The sequence below is a fragment of the Ruditapes philippinarum genome, unplaced genomic scaffold (genome assembly GCF_026571515.1).
Source record: "Ruditapes philippinarum isolate M1 unplaced genomic scaffold, ASM2657151v2 ctg842_1_1_1_1, whole genome shotgun sequence".
NCBI lineage: Eukaryota > Metazoa > Mollusca > Bivalvia > Venerida > Veneridae > Ruditapes > Ruditapes philippinarum.
Window position 1 is genome coordinate 333,562 of NW_026866721.1, and position 19,426 is coordinate 352,987.

A 19,426-nucleotide genomic window follows, 5' to 3' on the forward strand; every position below is an offset into this window, starting at 1 on the left:
GACTGCTTTGTAAATCATTGTAAATTACAAATTGATTTGTAATCTTTGTAACAGGATGATTTGTAAATCTAGGTTACATTTATTTGTATATTCTGTTAACACTATAATGTGAGCTATAATAAGTATCCACTTGTTTAAAGTAATAACAGGTCATAATAAAGAAGGAAGTTACAACTTAAGAAAACGCAAATTTAGGCTTAATCTAGGCAATTCTAAGTAAAAATTAAATACTTGAACACTGGAAAGAATTACTGAGATATTTCTATTCTAAGTTTGTACGTAGTTAAAGGATAATAAACGTCTGTTTGTTTGTTTTGTTTGTTACCAAATGATACGTCCATACATAGTTATCTTCTTCTTAGCCAAATGATGTCGAAAAATTATAAGTCAATTAACTGTAGAATCAAAATAGAAGTAACTAAATTACACTTTAACAATCTTCCTGATTGCTTAATGAAGTGTTATTATGAATTACAAAACATGAGAGCTATGACATGTATATCAATGAATGTCACTGAAGTGGATGCATGCTAAACTTTAAACGTGTTTTATGGGAACATAAAATTGTATAAATTCCTATATATAAAATTGTTTACATTCCTATATTGTCTATATATTATGTTGAGTGATAATATGAGGATATTTTACATTGTTGGGTACAATACTGAATTCTATTTGATAACAACACCACTGTAAATTTTATAAAGGACTATGTGCTACACGAGTCCAATATAGGTTTGTACCTGTGTACGAGTCCATTAGAATCAGTTTTGTGTTCAACCGTGTACACCATTTTTACTTCACTGTACCAATTTTAATATTCTGACAGAACTTTGTTTTTTCAAATACAATGGACTTGATTTGAATTTGTAACATGAAAAAGAGGCTAATCAGAGTACAAAATGGTTTTGATATGGATTGTTTTTCATGAAACAAATCAAATTTAAAAATGATTCATTTTTGCAATTTGCTCTTTTTGTGGAGTTTGATAGATCGTCATATACAAATGGCGACCTAGATTGAATTTAGATTTACTTCATAAAATTTTATATTTTACTTACTTAAGATTGTAAAGTATAATAAAAAAGGATAGTTTGCTTTCTTAAATATGTTATGACTAAATTTACAATTGACATATTTAATATTATTTTGACATCGGATCAAGCAATGTGCCATTTTATGCCAATGCACAATCGCAATTTTTCGGCTCTTTCTGTCAAACTCTAATAATAATTGTCAATCTACAAGGTGTTCCGAATGTTCTGATATCATCCGTACAATGCTTGATTTTATAATATTTCAATATTGACATCCCTTTTATGCACAATGGAATGCTCCGATTCTAAGCAAACGTGACAAGTCCATTATCTATGAGGTAAAGATGAGATATTTTGCCCTTTTGTCAGGCTATTGTACTTTTAACTTTTTTTCTTAGAACTTCTTTTGTTTAGAATAACCCTTCATCTACAGAAGTTTGTAAAGATTTCGGTAGGTAGTTTTTTTGTGTGTCTTTTATCGTGTATTAACGTCTGCTGTTTACGGTTCAAGACACTAAATGTTCTGGATTGTTTGTTGATAACAGATAAACAGTGTTGAGATTCGTGTTTTCCTGGCAGAGAAAGTTGCCTTCTGGGTAAATTCAGCCAAATATTAGAACTACATTAACCTTGAGAAATACAAGTGAACCAGTACGCCATATTTTGTGTTTTATTCTTGCAGTGAAATGGAATTATCTATAAATAACCCCAAAAAGCATAATTCGGAAGGGAATATTCATTAATTTTAACCCCTGATACATTATACTGCACAAGGCTATCCTAAAGTTTCCTCATTAATTTTATCTAATCAATCATAGAATTTTGAGAAAAAACGAATCTATCAAAGTATACTGAGGAAATACGACACCAATATTAAACATTCTGCGATAACTGAGAAATGAAATTTTAACAAAAATCATTTTTCCTGCATTCCTACTTGTTCCTACATGTTCTGTCAATGGTTTACTCGATTATTGTACAGTTTAAGTGGTAATGGATTTTGAATATACATTTACTTTGAAAATTCTTTTTCGTTTAACTGTATAACTTTATACATTTATAATGCATTCGTAAATGACATTCGGTCGTTTCTAGTGGAAGACTTACATGTATTTCGAAGTTTTCTCCGATTTTTAAAGGTCAATAAAGTCCAAAAAAGCTATTCTTTTTTTTTTTTAATTCTTCTTCTTCTTCTTCTTCTTCTTATTATTATTATTATTATTATTATTATTATTATTATTATTATTATTATTATTATTATTATTATTATGCAATCGCATCTTTTCGCCCCTTTCGTCAGTCTTCAGAAAAGGACAAGTTGCAAGTTGTTCCGACTGAGCAAAACCTGTACAGGAAAGCGTACAAAACAGAAGTAATATTCAGCGTTCAAGTATTTCCTGTAACATATGTTTTATTCTGTATAGATACAAATCAGCTGTAAGTATGAGGACTACTTTTTTGCAATATTATCGTCTGCGTGTTATCGTAATTTTATTTTATCATTTATTTTCCACAAAGGTATAATAAAAGAGTTTTAACATTTCGCAATATTACGTACATTATAGATTCTAAAATTTCTAATATTAGAATTGCAGTCTAAACATTTCTAGTGTTAAGTAAATTTTGCAATAACCATCTAAATTGAATATTTAACAGTTAAAAGTATTTATGATGAAAATAGAAATAAAATTAATAAACAAATGGATAAATAATTGAATGAATGGACGGACGGACGTGCTCAAAGTTTCTTACTGAATGAATTGCATCAAAGAAAATTTACTGTTACCTATTGTTCCCTTAGCCCCCACAGTATCTTTATGTTTGTACGGACAAATGTACCGACGAACGAATAATGAATGAATGAATGAATGAATGAATAAATGAATGAACAAAGTGACGAACGAATGGTCAAAGAAAGAAAGAAAGAAAAGAAAAGAAAGAAAGAAATATAGAAAGAAAGAAAGAAATGATGACTACAGTGAGCTATATCTGCTGAATTCGTATCACCGTAACCTAACATATCAAGAGTTACTTATCAAACTGACCAGAGGTCAATCTAGTCAGCATCATGTCCAGACCGCAACGATGATATCTCTGATAATAAGTCTATCATTTGATACGATCTTGTTGACGTTAATGCCCAGCCTAATGCTCATCAGTAACTACTCAGTCTGTCAGTAAGTATAACAATTAAGTGAATGTAACAAGCTGGATATGTTACAAACCAGGCTAGGTGAGAATGAGAAATCAAACATGACTAATATCTGATCATTCATAACAACAACTTGGATACAGCTTCCAAAATATTGTGTTTCTACAACGGTGGCTTAATCATAGGCTTCTGCTGATAAATGTAAATTGATCAAGGGTCAAGGTCGAAGCCTTTATGAGATTAAAAACTACTTCAAAATAACCTTTATAGATCGGGAGACAAAAAGGGACAGGGGGCATATTCGAATTATGACCCCGTTGAAATTTATTAGCTAATATTAAGGCTTGGTGTTTACCTAAATACAAAGGACAATGTTATAGGAACCATTTTGATGGCTTAAATCCCAAAATACAACCGTTTTAACGGCTTAAATCCCAATATACAAAGGACAATGTTATAGGAAACGTTTATATGGCTTAAATCCAAAAATACATAGGACAATGTTATAGGAACCGTTTTAACGGCTTAAATCCCAATATACAAAGGACAATGTTATAGGAAGCGTTTTGATGGCTTTAATCCTAAAATACAAAGGACAATGTTATTAGAACCGTTTTAATGGCTTAAATTCCAAAATACAAAGGACAATGTTATAGGAAGTGTTTTGATGGCTTAAATCCAAAAATACAAAGGACACTGTAAATCTTTATCACGTTTCAGGACTTCTTCGCATAGATTTAAAGTAGAAACTGGTAGATGGCATAAACCTGAAGCAATTCCTTATAATGAAAGAAAATGTAATATTTGCTTAAAACTAGAAGATGAATTTCATGTATTATTAGAATGTCCACAATACAATGTTTTGAGAAAACAGCTCATAGATAAATATTATTGGAAAAAACCAAATATACCAAAATTTATTGAATTGTTAACATCTCAAAATGCAAATGTGATAAGAAAATTATCAATGTTTATCTTTAAAATGTTTGAATTAAGAACAAATGTTGAATATTCGTAAATTATAGTACCTAGGAAGGTAAATGTAATGTTACTTAATTGATATCATTATGATATCATTATCCAAAACATGTGCTTCATTTGAACCTTGCTGCAATATGATTATTCTGTTCATATTAAAGCAAACTTATGACTCAATTATATACAGTATATGTTAAATATATGTTATATATGTTTAATGACCTTGATATTTTGTTTCTGTATGTATGTATGTTTGTATATATGCTGTCTGCTCATGGGTATAATACCCACATGTATTTGGAATAAAATCTTGAAAATCTTGTAATAAGAACCGTTTTGATGGCTTAAATTCCAAAATACAACCGTTTTAACGTCTAAAATACCAAAATACAAAGGACAATGTGTTAGGAACCATTTTGATGGCTTAAATACCAAAATACAAAGGGCAATATTTTAGGAACTGTTTTGATGGCTTAAATACCAAAATACAAAGGACAATGCTATAGGATGCAAAAAACACGGTTTTAGGACCATTTTGATGACTGAAGTCCAAGAATAACAAACAAAGATCAAGGTCAAACAGACCTTGTGGGGAAAAGGTGGTACATTAAGAATCACTAATAATCCATCATTTGACACGATGATAAGACTACTTGCTAAATTGATTGTTACAAACATAATTTAGAGGTATGATTAGCTTATTGACATAGCGGTTATTACCTTTGGAACACTGCCCAAGAACACTGGTCTCTCCTGGAGACTAAGTGGCGGTGTTTCTCTCTAGTGTTTACCTGACAATGTCTTTAATACATTCTTTATTGCTAATTTAGAAAGAAAAAAGTGACATGTAACAGACAGACGTGTTAAAATAAGCTTTCTTTCTTTCTTCAGAAAGTAATGTTTATAAAATCATTTATGTTAGAGTTTGTTCAACGTGAGTCATTGTTCTCAAGTCTTCGACATTACAAAAATGTGTATGCTATTTCAACGTATGAGAAAAAACAATATTTTACAAAACGGTGTCATAATATTTTACAATATCAATTTATATTGTGATTTGTACGTACATTAATATACAATATTTTACTGAAATAATATTCTCATTCTCTCAATTTTTATCAGGATGTTCAACGGAGGAAAGCATTGCAAAACTTAGCTTCTACAACGATGTCGTTGTTAATATATAGTTTTTAAAGTTATATAGAAAAATTGATGGTTCAAATTCATTTTCTTATTTCCTTCATCGTAGCAATTTATGTTGTACGTGTTTATAGAAACAGATATCATCAAAAATAAAATTATAAAACTTAATACAGTAACAATAACTCTGTAGGTTCTATCTGTGTCGCCTGTAGGTTCTACCTGTGTCGCCTGTAGGTTTTACCTGTGTCGCCTGTAGGTTTTACCTGTGTCGCCTGTAGGTTCTACCTGTGTCGCCTGTAGGTTTTACCTGTGTCTCCTGTAGGTTTTACCTGTGTCGCCTGTAGGTTCTACCTGTGTCGCCTGTAGGTTTTACCTGTGTCGCCTGTAGGTTTTACCTGTGTCGCCTGTAGGTTCTACCTGTGTCGCCTGTAGGTTCTACCTGTGTCACCTGTAGGTTTTACCTGTGTCGCCTGTAGGTTCTACCTGTGTCGCCTGTAGGTTCTACCTGTGTCGCCTGTAGGTTCTACCTGTGTCGCCTGTAGGTTCTATCTGTGTCGCCTGTAGGTTTTACCTGTGTCGCCTGTAGGTTCTGTCTGTGTCGCCTGTAGGTTCTACCTGTGTCGCCTGTAGGTTCTGTCTGTGTCGCCTGTAGGTTCTACCTGTGTCGCCTGTAGGTTCTATCTGTGTCGCCTGTAGGTTCTACCTGTGTCGCCTGTAGGTTCTATCTGTGTCGCCTGTAGGTTCTGTCTGTGTCGCCTATAGGTTCTGTCTGTGTCGCCTATAGGTTCTACCTGTGTCGCCTGTAGGTTTTACCTGTGTCGCCTGTAGGTTCTACCTGTGTCGCCAGTAGGTTCTGTCTGTGTTGCCTGTAGGTTCTACCTGTGTCGCCTGTAGGTTCTATCTGTGTCGCCTGTAGGTTCTACCTGTGTCGCCTGTAGGTTCTGCCTGTGTCGCCTGTGGTTCTATGTGTGTCACCTGTAGGTTCTACCTGTGTCGCCTGTAGGTTCTACCTGTGTCGCCTGTAGGTTCTGTCTGTGTCGCCTGTAGGTTCTACCTGTGTCGCCTGTAGGTTCTATCTGTGTCGCCTGTAGGTTCTACCTGTGTCGCCTGTAGGTTCTATCTGTGTCGCCTGTAGGTTCTGTCTGTGTCGCCTATAGGTTCTGTCTGTGTCGCCTATAGGTTCTTCCTGTGTCGCCTGTAGGTTTTACCTGTGTCGCCTGTAGGTTCTACCTGTGTCGCCAGTAGGTTCTGTCTGTGTCGCCTGTAGGTTCTACCTGTGTCGCCTGTAGGTTCTATCTGTGTCGCCTGTAGGTTCTACCTGTGTCGCCTGTAGGTTCTGCCTGTGTCGCCTGTGGTTCTATGTGTGTCACCTGTAGGTTCTACCTGTGTCGCCTGTAAGTTCTACCTGTGTCGCCTGTAGGTTCTATCTGTGTCATCTGTAGGTTCTATCTGTGGCGCCTGTAGGTTCTACCTGTGTCGCCTGTAGGTTCTACCTATGTCGCCTGTAGGTTCTACCTGTGTCGCCTGTAGGTTCTGCCTGTGTCGCCTGTAGGTTTCTACCTGTGTCGCCTATAGGTTCTATCTGTGTCGCCTGTAGGTTCTACCTGTGTCGCCTGTAGGTTCTACCTGTGTCGCCTGTAGGTTCTACCTGTGTCTACCTGTGTCGCCCGTAGGTTCTACCTGTATCGCCGTCTCTGTCACCATCTTAACTAAAACACCGCCGTCTGCTGAACAATGTATCAGCAAAAGTTAAATCAAGAAACTGGACCCTAAAATGACACCTTTTCTTAACAGACAGGAAGATTTCGACAGGCAATGTATACACAGCACAACCTCTGCCAAGCACATCTTTTTTGGGGGCAATGATTTTGGTTGTTGCTGAAAGATATTGTCCTAGAGAGATTTAAATTCAGTGTTAAATCTACTGAGGGCAGTTCTAAAGAGTTTACACTCTTTATGTGGAGGAATAATGGTTTACGGTTACGTCTCTAAACACATTGATATCGGGCTCGAGTCTTGATTTTGGCAATGACCATGTTTCCTATACTATATAGCTTCTGTGATGGTGCGACCAGGAAAAACAACGGGGTAAATGATGATTATAATTTGTACTAAGTTAGCATCAAAATCCAGAACTAAAATTGATACACGTATTTTGTTTTTGAGATGCATTAGAAGTATTCAGCTACAAAATCACTTTATGGCTACACTTGTAATCAGGCAGTTTCTAAATGACATACGCTCTCATATGTTAAATATAAAAAATCATACATCTTTTTTCTTTGCCGCAATGAAGAACTGTTAATCTTTCCCCAAGACATGGAATGTACCCAAAGCATGAAAAATTAACAAAACAGTTTGCACCATGATTATCAAAAGATAATAAAATTCACGATCAGATTAAGGCTACGATGTAATAGATTAAACGTCTGTTCACCCTTTTTACAAGAAACCTCCTTCAGAAATACTGCACATACTAGAGTTGCATTTTTCCCGCTTTTTTGCGATTTTTTTTTCAAGGGTTTTACACTATAATGATGAGCGTCTTTTATCTGTTTTGGGATTCCAGCATATCTGCAGAGCGTGAAAAGTCAACAAACATATCTGTGCAACATTATCAGATGATAACATGTAAAATAATCTGATTTAAACCATGATTTGATCGATAAACCGTCAATGAAATATTTTGCAGCTCTTTTTGTTGTTTTCTTTCATTAAAAAGTCCATTATGCTTTTATACTTCCTTGCGTTTTTTTTTAAAGAAAATCTTTGATAATAAATAAATTTGACGATTCAGGGTGTTTTTTTTTGTTGTTGTTGTTCTTCTTCTTTTGTTTGTTTGTTTTTCCCAACAGCTGTTATATTGTTGTTTTGTTGTTGTTGTTTTTTGTTGTTGTTGATTTTTTTCTGCTAGGGTCGTTCTGTTTCATTCTCAGCGCTAAACAGTCTCTTTAACACTACCGATGCTAAATTTATATTGAGGAAATGACCAGCTTAGAATTTGGAACAGTCAATTATTAATATTAGGGATTTCGGTATCAAAATACTTCAATTATGTAGCAAACAATGTGCAATCTGGCCTGAATTAATATCTGTGCCAGTTGATATGTACTATAGACTATAGTCATGCTCGTCGCTTGCACACCAATGCCTTATAATTGATTATCAGTAGGTCACATGTAACTAAATTGTATACAAATCATGTAATATAAATACTAGTAACATGTAGCATTGCTTTTTAAAAGAAATGAATTTGAGCATTTGTTTAACATGTTCAAAATACGCTTGTATGTTTGTATGCATTGATTATGGCGTCATTTTATTTAATTAACATGACGTCTCTTATTACGTCATATTTTCTTATTTCGTAAAAAATGATTATTTTTGTGTTATAAACATTATATTTTCTTCACATTTACTCTATATATTTTCAGAGTTGTGGTGAAATGAAGGTAACAACAAATGTCGACAAACCAAGGTGTCTGAAATGTGGAGATCGTTGTCCTGGGCTAGATCTTCATTATTGGAGGTATGTTTAACAAATGCTAATTTAAAAAAAAAGAGATAACTACTTTACTTAATGCAGGGCATTTGTTTAAATATAAGAAATATTGAGCTCGTAAAAATAATTATCTTAAATATGCATTTGTGGGGAGATAATTGATAAATTTTAATAATTGTCCAATCCTTGTCTATATTGAAAGTTGATGACAAAGGTATTCGCATGTAAAGTGAGTGACTCATTTATTACCACTTTGATGTGCTTTTGTTAAATATTGTTGCACATTGTCATGAGACTTTTGTTTCTTCAAATCAACCGTTGAACTTCACTTTTTTATCAGAAAGATCTGCAAGCACTGTCGTTGTGGACCAGAGGACCATGACCTTACAGACGATGACGACAAAGACAAGCATCCAATGAATTTAGTCTTTGACGGTAACCATAGTATCGCACGTGAGCTGTCGTCAAGGTTACATCGTCTAAATATAGAAGATCCGGCCGTGCAGTCCGAGATAGTAACGCCAGAGAATGATCTTGTTATACACAGAATTGTGGCTGAAAATTTGGTAATTTATTGAAACATAATCATCGTTTTCAGACTGTTTTCTCCCGTGAGTAATTTTGTAGCACAAAAAATGTAAGGGACAGAAAAACTCACTGCTTAGTACCATAATCGCCACTGTTTATCACGAATATATCAAACTTTTAAAGCTATCGTTAATTCTAATTTCATCGTCCTTTATTTCGCATTGTTATAGTATACAAGTGAATATTAAATTCGACGGTTAGACATGGTGGAATTTTGCGGAATTCACATAATTTCCAGTTTGTAGAATGTTGTCGAGCGCATTTTAATGCGTTTTACATGCTAAAACATGTTTTTCAAATACAAGCCTAACTTTTATTTGTATAATTGCTGCATTTTCTCTTAGAAGTTTGTTTTGAATTAATTGCTAATGGAGTTACAACTATGAGAATAAAACAAGAAGTTGGTTTATATGCCAAGGCGGGCAAGCTTCAATTGTCTGCAAAATGTTGGCAATTTTCCATACCCCCCTTGTAGAGTTAATGCAAGTGTATTTTCCACAAGTGTTAAGACAGCTTGTAAATAATGTGGTAAAATGATGTAGAAAAATGAAAGGTTCACAGTAGTTTGTTTCCTTCAGAACTGTTTTTCTTCATGGATAAAGTAAATAATTATATTTGGTCTGATGTGGTAGTGTTTCCAAGCAGAATTTAGTGCGTTTAAATGAGCAATACAGTACTGAAACGCTCTGTTAGTATCAAGCAGACTTTATAAAATTTGTTCAAAATATAAATAAGCAATACTGGTCGTCTTATGCCCCTTCCTACAACATTGATGGGATTTTGCACGGGTTTTACGGATTTAATTCTAATAAACGTAAACACCAATACAGTTCTTTCGTTAAATTAATTTGTCAAAAAGACAAGAATATTGTCAAGTCATCTTCGGATAAAGGCTGATGTGTCGGACACAACAACTTTTTACATAATGTTGTATAAATCATAAAGAAATTCAGTCGGGGCCGGACAGACTCTTGCCAGGCCGGTCCTCTGAAGGTCGTGGTGTGGCACATATTGCGGTAATAAGGACGTTCAAGTCTAGCCTTTAATCTCAGAGTACTTAATTTAGAAAATTAGTTAATCAAGTAAGTTGCATTTTTCTTTGAAAGAATGCCCGTGGAAATAACAACTGTTAAGCAGGGAGTACGAGTACAAGACAACCCGCCAAAGCCTCTATTGAGCTCTTGATATAAAGACGGGCGCAAAATTGCGCAAAAGCCTTTTTAAAAGCGACGATTCCCAGCTTCATTCAGCTAGTGCGTAGGTGTATCGTTATTGCTTATTTATATAGTTAACCGATCATATGGATATAATAAAAATTTTGTCTGAAAAAAGTTTATGACGGAAAATGTTTTTGAGGAAGTAAGACAAAACAGTTGTTGGTGAAGTGAGAGCACGTGTCAAGTGAGAGCACGTATCTAGTAGATACACCAGGTCAAAAGTTGAAAGTAAATGAACTTTTTCCCTCATCCTTGTTGAAATTTGATCACAATAAATGTTTTGAAAGCTTAATGTTACAAGAGGTCTTGAACTTGTGCGAAGGAAATGACAGCTCAAAGAGGATAAAGGTTACATGCACCTCCGCCTCCTCGTGCATTGGTTCTTTCAGGAAATGTTTCATATGACGTAATATTAGTCTAAAATACTGTTGTATTTTAGCCTAGAATAATATGAATACAAAAAATAATAAGGAAAGCTAACTTGAGAATTGTTGAAATTAACTTTGATTTTACAAATGAGCTTGTATAAATATTATTGCGTATACTTCCCTATATAAACAACAGATTTTATATAGATTATGTTGCAAGAATTATTTACATGCTCAAAGAATTTGCTTATGTAGAGGTATTATCCATAAAATAGATTTTCCTTGTAGAGAAATAGAGGGAATTGATAAATCTATACATTTCAAATAAATATTTTTATTATCGACTGAAACAAATAGTTGTTACTGTAAAAATCGCCGTTCTGTATTCCTACCAGAAGTTAATGCTATATAGTTTGCGATTAACAGTTTTGAAGCAATGTTAAGAGGCTACTAAATGTAATATTTTTAATTCAATATGGAAATACGGTTAAATCTGTCGTTTGGAAATGGAAAATGTGGTAATTTCTTTACAAAACTAATGCTCACGCAAAATAGGTAGTTCTTAACTTTAATAAATATATGTTTAACAAGTATGGTTTGTGGGTTGCAGTTTGTTAAGATCTATATTTAGACTTTGTTATTGCTTATAATATCTTGTCTGGACTGAGGGCCTTTATGTCCTTGATTTGATTCTTTATTACTTTGATTAATAGAGTAAAGTTTTAATTTAACTAATACATATATGTACCATATATATTTCAGAGATCGCAAACATATATATCCATGTTACCAAAAGACAAACAACTTTTTGCCGCGCAATTGCGCAGACGACAATTACAACGCCAACTTCCGCTTCATGATCTCCATGCGAAATTCTGTGACAGCCTGACTGAAAAAGAGTTGCAAAAATTCCAGAAATTTGCCGAGAAACGGAAAAACAAAGCTGTTGGAATAGGAAATGTTGGACCAGTACCCCAGAATGGATTAACTGTAAGCATTGGTTCATTTAAATCAAATTTTTCAAATTGTTTGACTTTGTTTTGAAGCGGCTGACAATGACACATAAAGCAGTACCGCTTATTAGTGCGCTTAGCAACGTCATTGCTGAACTTCCGGTGAAGCATTGTTATGACAAACATCCTATACGTTGTTCTATTTTCAGTGTTTTATCCCCCACAAAGGTTACTTCCAAGCCATACAATATTTTAATAAAAAAACTAGAGTAATACACAAGAATGCTTTCACTTTCATTAAAATCTGTAATACTATTTTTTCGCCATTGGTGCTGTGGTGCTGCGATCGCGCTCAATCGCAGCTTCTCGACCCTTTCCGTCAAACTTCGTATTATTATGAATAATCGACGATGTGTTCCGAATGCGATTGCGCTATGAGCGGCAAGTAAACGCTTCGCCCTTTTAGAAAATGTCTTTTACATGATTATTACAGTATTGTTCTGGAAAGACATCATTAGTCGTTTACAAGCCAAGTGGCTAATTAAGATTGTTAAAATATTTTCCCTCAATTCGTCGAAACAAGACGTTCAAGATGCTTAATTAAGATAATTTTTAGTCTTGTTGAGTTTTGGCTTATAGTTGAACATCACTTCACTATTACCACGCCATGTCATAATATTTTCTATAGAAATTTGAAATGTTTGCCAAATGGTGTCTAGTGAAGATCTTGTGGTAATCTATTTTGAATTCCAAAGCTTAAGACCTTAATTCTACAAAAGTTTGTTTCAACTTAAGGTCGTTACGTCTTTTACTTCAACATGTTTTGTAATCACTGTAACTGCATTCATTAAAAAACCCATTCAGAAAGAAATTACATAAGGTTTGACCGTCCGACTGTGTCCGTCTGTTAGTTTACCTGCCATTTTTGAGGTGAAATATTAGTAGGATGAAAAAAAGTTAGAAGAAAATCGAAAGAATAGCCTGATGTATGTACGATGGGAGTGTCCTTCCTTTTAGAGTTATAGCCCCTGAAGTCAATATACAGAAATACGCGTGTGTCGTTTAGAGCTACAACTCTGCAAATGTCTTGCTCTGTTAAGTATAATATGCATTTATTTTGACAAGCAAGTTGACACGCGACATATATTATATTAGATTATCTTTAGTAAATACATGAAAATGAATTATTACCCTTGAACTGTCAGAAGCAAGGTCTGAGATCTGACATTTGTGTTCCATTAAAAATAATATTTTATGTATGTGCTTGACTTAAATATATTGAAGATATGGAATAGTGATTTTTCCTTTGTTTTAGATAATTGTTTAGAGAATTGTTTAGAGAATTGTTTAGAGAATTGTTTAGGAGAATTGCAACTACATGCCCATGGCATTTGCTCTGTTCTTCCTTTTCAGAGATGTCATAGATGCGAATTAACGATAGACTCGAAAGGTTTCGCAATGATAACGAATAGAATGGGACCTTCCGCTTGTTTCCATACCGGATGTTTCACGTGTGCCACGTGCAAGGAATTGCTTGTTGACAACATCTACTTCTTCAGAACTGGTGATATCTATTGTGGCCGCCACTATGCAGAACTTGTGTATCCGAGATGTTCCGCATGTGATGAGGTGAAACCTTTTTTTTTACTATCATTTGTTAGTTAAGTTAGTTTATTCGAATTTATTTTAGTTCGATTGTTTTGGAAGCTATAAGCTATTTAAAACACTCTCGAATCCATTCCTGGAACTAACCCGTACGTAGCAATAAGTGTAAAGTTTCTAACTCAAGGAAACAACGGCTTGCCCTTGACGGGGTTTGAACCCACGCGGTCAGCATTCCTTACATTACTAGTCCGATGCGTTAACCACTCGGCCACGAGTTCTGTCTTTATTTTCTCCGAATCAAGAGATAGGTTTGATCTTATATTTGAAAGGAAGCTCCTTTTGTTCTTTTTGTTCGGCTAAAGACGCAGCAGGTCCAGAAATACTTTCTCAATAAGACGCATAAGCAGTGGATACATAAAGAGCTTAGCTATGCCACGATGTTTTGGGTAAAGAAGCCCATATCTCTATATTGAATTTTGTCACGGTCTTACCTGCTGCCAGCGAGCAATGTTCTATAAAAGTTATACCGGAAGTTAACATGGTTTAGCGTCATGCTGCTTGGTTACGGACATACCAACAACTAAAGAAGAGAGAAACTATAGTATTGCGCGAATTTTAGTGGAATAGACTTAAGGTTGCAATAGTTTGCTTCTATTTTAATCTTCCTTTTTAATATTGAATTTTTACGTGATTTTAAATTTGTTCTTGTATATGACGAGTACAATTAGTTCAAACCATATAGCGGTGGCAACGGGAACAACTTTACGATGAACATTTACAATCTATAGCTCACATAACCACAGTTGTAGCTTATATACTCACTCCATTGCTAAGCGACCATTCAAAGGGAAATAATCAGAATACAAATGTATCATCAAAGTAAGAACTTACTGAATAATTTATACAATACTTATATTTGTAGATAATTTTCGCACGAGAATATACTCAAGCTGAGAACCAGGCGTGGCACGTGCAACATTTTTGTTGTTGGTACTGTGATACCCCCTTGGCGGGCCTCAGATACATCGCCCAACAAAACAACCCGTATTGTGTTCAATGTTTTGATCGGCTATATAGTAAGGTGGGTGTTCAATCAATTTTCATAGCCCTTAACTGTATACATAATTGAGCCGCGTCATGACAAAGCCAACATAATAGGTTTGCGACCAGCATGGATCCAGACAAGCCTGCGCATCCGCGCAATCTGATTAGGATCCATGCTGTTCGTTTTCAGTTTCTCTACTTGTTATAGGGTTTGTAAGCGAACAACATGGATCCTGATCAGACTGCGCGGATGCGCAGGCTGGTCTGGATCCATGCTGGTCGCAAACCCATTATGTTGGTTTTGTCGTGACGCGGCTCATATGAATGTTGCTGACTGACAATCGTAGATGTTAACTTGGCAAAAAATATTTTGCTTCAATGGGCATGGCAAAATCTAACGAAACATTTAGTTTTTTTATTCCAACAAAAGTCAAAAAATAATTATGTCTTTACTAACAATATGCGGAGATAGAAACTGAATAAAAATGATAATAAATTATAACAGAAAATATTCGTAATGCTAATGTAAATCTGAATTTTACTAACCAGCCAGTAAGTGGCACTATGTGGATTTTTCAAAATGAGATATAGGTTTTACCCAAACAAACAAAAACTTGAGTAGTTTTTTATTGTGTGTTCTTAAATATTTCGCAAAAATGATGCATATTTATGTAACATATTATTTGTAAAATGCATCCCGAGGTACATTTGTAAGAGAAAGGCTAGTAAAACGCAAGCACTTTAATATTGATATTCCAGATTCTTCAACGTAACGGCATCCCTGTGTAAAACAATGATGTCATAACTTGGGTCATACATTACGTAACGTGGTATGTGTCATGTTTGTTCATTTATAAAACATATAGTCTCATACGCCTTTCCTTTCTGACATGAATGCTCAGAAATCAAACTTTTTTTTTACAAAGAAAGGACAATCATCTTACAGATGTAAACTGGGGTTTTCGAATCGAAAATGTGCCCTTCTAATAAGACATAATTTTATTTATGTAAAAGTTTAAAAAATAGCAATTTTAAAATTTTAAGCAGGTTTTGGGTCATTGGAACGCATTCCTGGTGAAAATAGCAGTCGAGTAGGTCTGTAGGGACGCAAAAATGTTGTAATCCTCTTCGTTACTTATCATATCAGAATATAAGATTACCTTGTTTAGTTCTATTGGACAAATACACTGCCGTCAAACTTATATTTGACAAGGCCCTAGCAGAGTCCAAAAATGAATTTTGCAGCTGTGTACGAGTCCAATAGAAAGAGTATGCTATTCAATTATGCATATTGACTTTTAACACACCATTTTTTATGTTTAACAGAACTTTGTTACTAAGAGTAAAATATATATTAAATATGGATTATAAAAAAATGCCAAAAATGGAAAAGAAACCAGATAGAGAAGAATATTGATTTGATATAGGTTTTTGAGCTTTGAAAATGAAAACGAAGCTAGATGGAGTGCAGTATAGCTTTGATACAGATTTTTGAACTTGGGAAATGAAAACGAAGTAAATTGATAAAATAGGATCCAATGATGATTTCTATTGGGACATCACGTGATACAAATCCTTGCAGTTCATTGGTTATATTTTATAAGGTCTGAAATAAATGTATACTTTTGTATATCTACAATTGTATATATAACGTTTATCAATATTTGTTGGATATACAAATGTGATGTTAAAAGAAAAACGGTTTTCAAAACTATACGAGGAAATTCAACGAATAACAAAATGGTTGTTTTTGTTTTGTTTTTATTTAATCATTTTTATACGATTGTATGAATACATCTGTCTGAGATATCGAATTTTTATGTTAAATAGATTTCATGTACCAAAACATTATATACATTAAAAGTTGGGGTGGATGGGAAAAATTTAAATGCTGAGCCTGACCTCTCGTGTTAGTTTTCTCTGTTTTAACTTGTTTGTACTTTATGTTCAAGTATAATGCATGACCCAAGTTCAAGTTTCTCTAGAGAATATCTTGTTCTGATCTGGAATGTTAATTTTGAATGTATCTCTTCCTTCATAAGTTTCATTGCTTTTTGTTTTGTTTTAAATTTATTCGAAACCATTCAAGTCTTAGTAGAACAGGTTTTTCTTTTGCTTGAATGTTATATGACAAGCAAAAAAATAAATTAAATTAAATAAATAAATAAATAAAATTTATAAATAATGTTACCGTTTTCATTGGCTATTTTATTCATCTGCATTATCATATATATTTTTATTTTATATAATAATAAAATTAATAATAAAATCAGAGAAAGTATGTATGTATGCCTGTAAGTATATTGGACAATATTTCAGTTACAGTGTGTCCATCAAAACCCTCTATTGTTCTGAAATTTAGTATAAACAGGACAATGTTTCTTGTGTCAATATTATAATATGCTAATATAAAGGCACAGACAAGTCTTGTTCTCCCTTACCTTGCTGATTTCCGAAACTGAACTTGCCCTTTTTTTTTATTTTGGAACTGTCCATTGTCAGTTTAAGGGAGCTCAAAATACATGTACTTGTTGAGAAACTAACAGTACAGTAAAGGATTTGATCAGACGAATTTGCGTGCAAATTTGCCAGACTCTGAAGGTAGCAAAGCAAAATCATTATCACTGCTTGTACAAATGATCAACATAATATTTAAAACTAAAGATATCTTATAAATAAGTTGTGTAAACAAACCTAGATATGTGAGTATATTGGTGTTTGTTTATATGTAAAAAATAATACCTTATTATTTTTATGATGAAAACTGCTTCCTGCAACAGTTGACTATTTAGTTTTAGCATCAAATAGGATAGCAAAAAAGGGCAGTTCAAAAGAACAAGTGACAAGTTCAGCGGAGTGTTCGATTAAAATATTTTTTTTTTGTAAACGAACTATGTTCCAATGTTTTGTTTTTAATATTTTATCATTGGATAGATCGAAACATTTTATTTTTCAGGTGTGTAGCACGTGCAGTAGAACTATCACGGCGGACTCGCCAGGCTTGTCACACGGGGAGTTTCACTGGCACGCATGTCCTCATTGTTTTTGTTGCTATTGCTGCGGAACAAATCTCATTAACCAGCAGTTTCTACTGAAAGATGGAAAATTATTCTGTAGTTTAGACTGTCGCCATACTTTCGTAAACTCTCCGAAGAACGCTTTCCAGCGTCCTGTTCACATCCATCACCATTAACTTATATTTGGTCATTTATGAACTGATTTTTTCGCTGCTTAAATACATGGAGCTAGTCTGCTGTATTTTGCCATCAATTCATACTAAAAAGGATTGGTGAAGAAATAAATATTTTCTACATTCATAGACATTGGTCCAGTTTTAAAGAGTAGAAATTACTGGTTTGATAGGCTTAACGGGCAAAGTCGTCCCTTTTCATTAACATAATTAACATAACAAACACATTATTGACCAATTTTCCACTGCAGAACTTATTTAAGACTCATCCTCTGAAGTGGCCGAACCACCACAAGACACTAGTATGCAACGTTAATATTTTTGCTTGAAAGCTAATTTATCCCTTTCTTTAACTTAAACTTGCGAGTTAAAACGGTCTTTGAATACATAGATAGATTAAAATTGGATGTAAAGTTTAAAATGCTTTCTTGTTTATGCTCATAACTATTTTCAATCATCTACTTTTAAAATTCCTTCGCACTGAAATATATGTCAGCAAACTCCCTTTAGATGATTGAAACCGTTGCAAAACTTAAATCTAAAGCCGAACTGTTCTTAAAAAGAATGTCGCACAACAAAATTTTGTATATTTATTGGTAAGATTCAAATCAATGTAAAAGACGAAAAAACAAGTATGACATTGGGACATATACGGTATTTTTAAAGGAACTCCACTGAGGTCCAAAAGCCTTTAAACATAAAATTTGAATTTCTTACATTGATCAACTGGAACATTAAAAAACGGAAATATATTCAAAAGATAATAAGAAATTTACTCAGAAATAAATTGAAAATCGTAATGTTGTGCTATTCTGAACCCGCTTTTCAATTTTGGGTCATTTTTCACAATAACAATAAATATTATGGAAAAAGCGAATGGTCTGTTCAAAACTTTGCTCGTAAGTTATTGGTCTAGACCTACATCAAATGGAAAAAAAAGCTCGAAAACTTATATCCAGTCCCGTCATGTCAAGAAAACCTCAGTGGTGTCCCTTTAATGCTTGATTTTAAGACTGAAAACGTTCTTTGTATATATAAATTTAATTTTAGATCAAAGCTGAAAAGAAAATGTAAATATGGAAGTGTTTTTATAACTAGTGGTCTAACCTATGATAATAATAACGGGTTGTTGTTGTTGTTGATGATGTTGTTGATAATGATCTAGTCTTTGGTGACAGTGCTCAATCATATATATGTATATTCTATGTGTATATCTTAAAATAAATAACAACATTTTATTATTTAATTTCATTATATATGTACTCTCTTTGTTTGACATGAATAAAAATGATTACTATAAAAATAGTTGTAATGTTTAGCCCTCGAGCGTAAGAACATATTTTAACCTTTATTTGTTTAGAACTGAAAGTGTTTTGCCTTTACAGGCAAGCTTGAACCTGCGTGATGCGGTGGCTGTGCTCTGGTAAACTCAATGTGGCTTTCTGCCATGTCCCGGAGTGCCACCACCTGCGTGTTACCGTCCTGTTAGCTGAATGGGTTGAGCGTTAATTGTGAATCGGAAGATCCGGGTTTGGTTGTGATTGATCATAAAATCCTTTCTCAGTCATTCACACTAACTCTGCTCTTGCATGTACAGAAGTTACAGTTACAGGCAACTAGTACTGGTAAATTGCGTTTGACAGCCTGCC

General features: G+C 34.0%; 1 protein-coding gene across 5 annotated transcripts in view; it reads left to right on the forward strand.

Moving 5' to 3' along the window:
- The window catches only part of LOC132733459 (testin-like), a 31,082-nt gene extending 11,999 nt beyond the window's left edge, over positions 1–19,083 (forward strand). For 4 of the 5 annotated variants that reach the window (XM_060720103.1, XM_060720104.1, XM_060720107.1 and 1 more), the window contains 6 exons: positions 8,745–8,839; positions 9,153–9,378; positions 11,748–11,975; positions 13,352–13,567; positions 14,466–14,624; positions 17,544–19,083. In XM_060720103.1, coding sequence (XP_060576086.1) covers positions 8,745–8,839; positions 9,153–9,378; positions 11,748–11,975; positions 13,352–13,567; positions 14,466–14,624; positions 17,544–17,780 — 1,161 coding nt within the window. In that variant the 3' untranslated portion in view covers positions 17,781–19,083. Of the gene's footprint in view, positions 1–8,744; positions 8,840–9,152; positions 9,379–11,747; positions 11,976–13,351; positions 13,568–14,465; positions 14,625–15,346; positions 15,418–17,543 lie in introns of all 5 variants that reach the window. The other variant, XM_060720108.1, reaches the window with a different exon arrangement.
- The last annotated feature ends 343 nt before the right edge of the window (positions 19,084–19,426 follow it).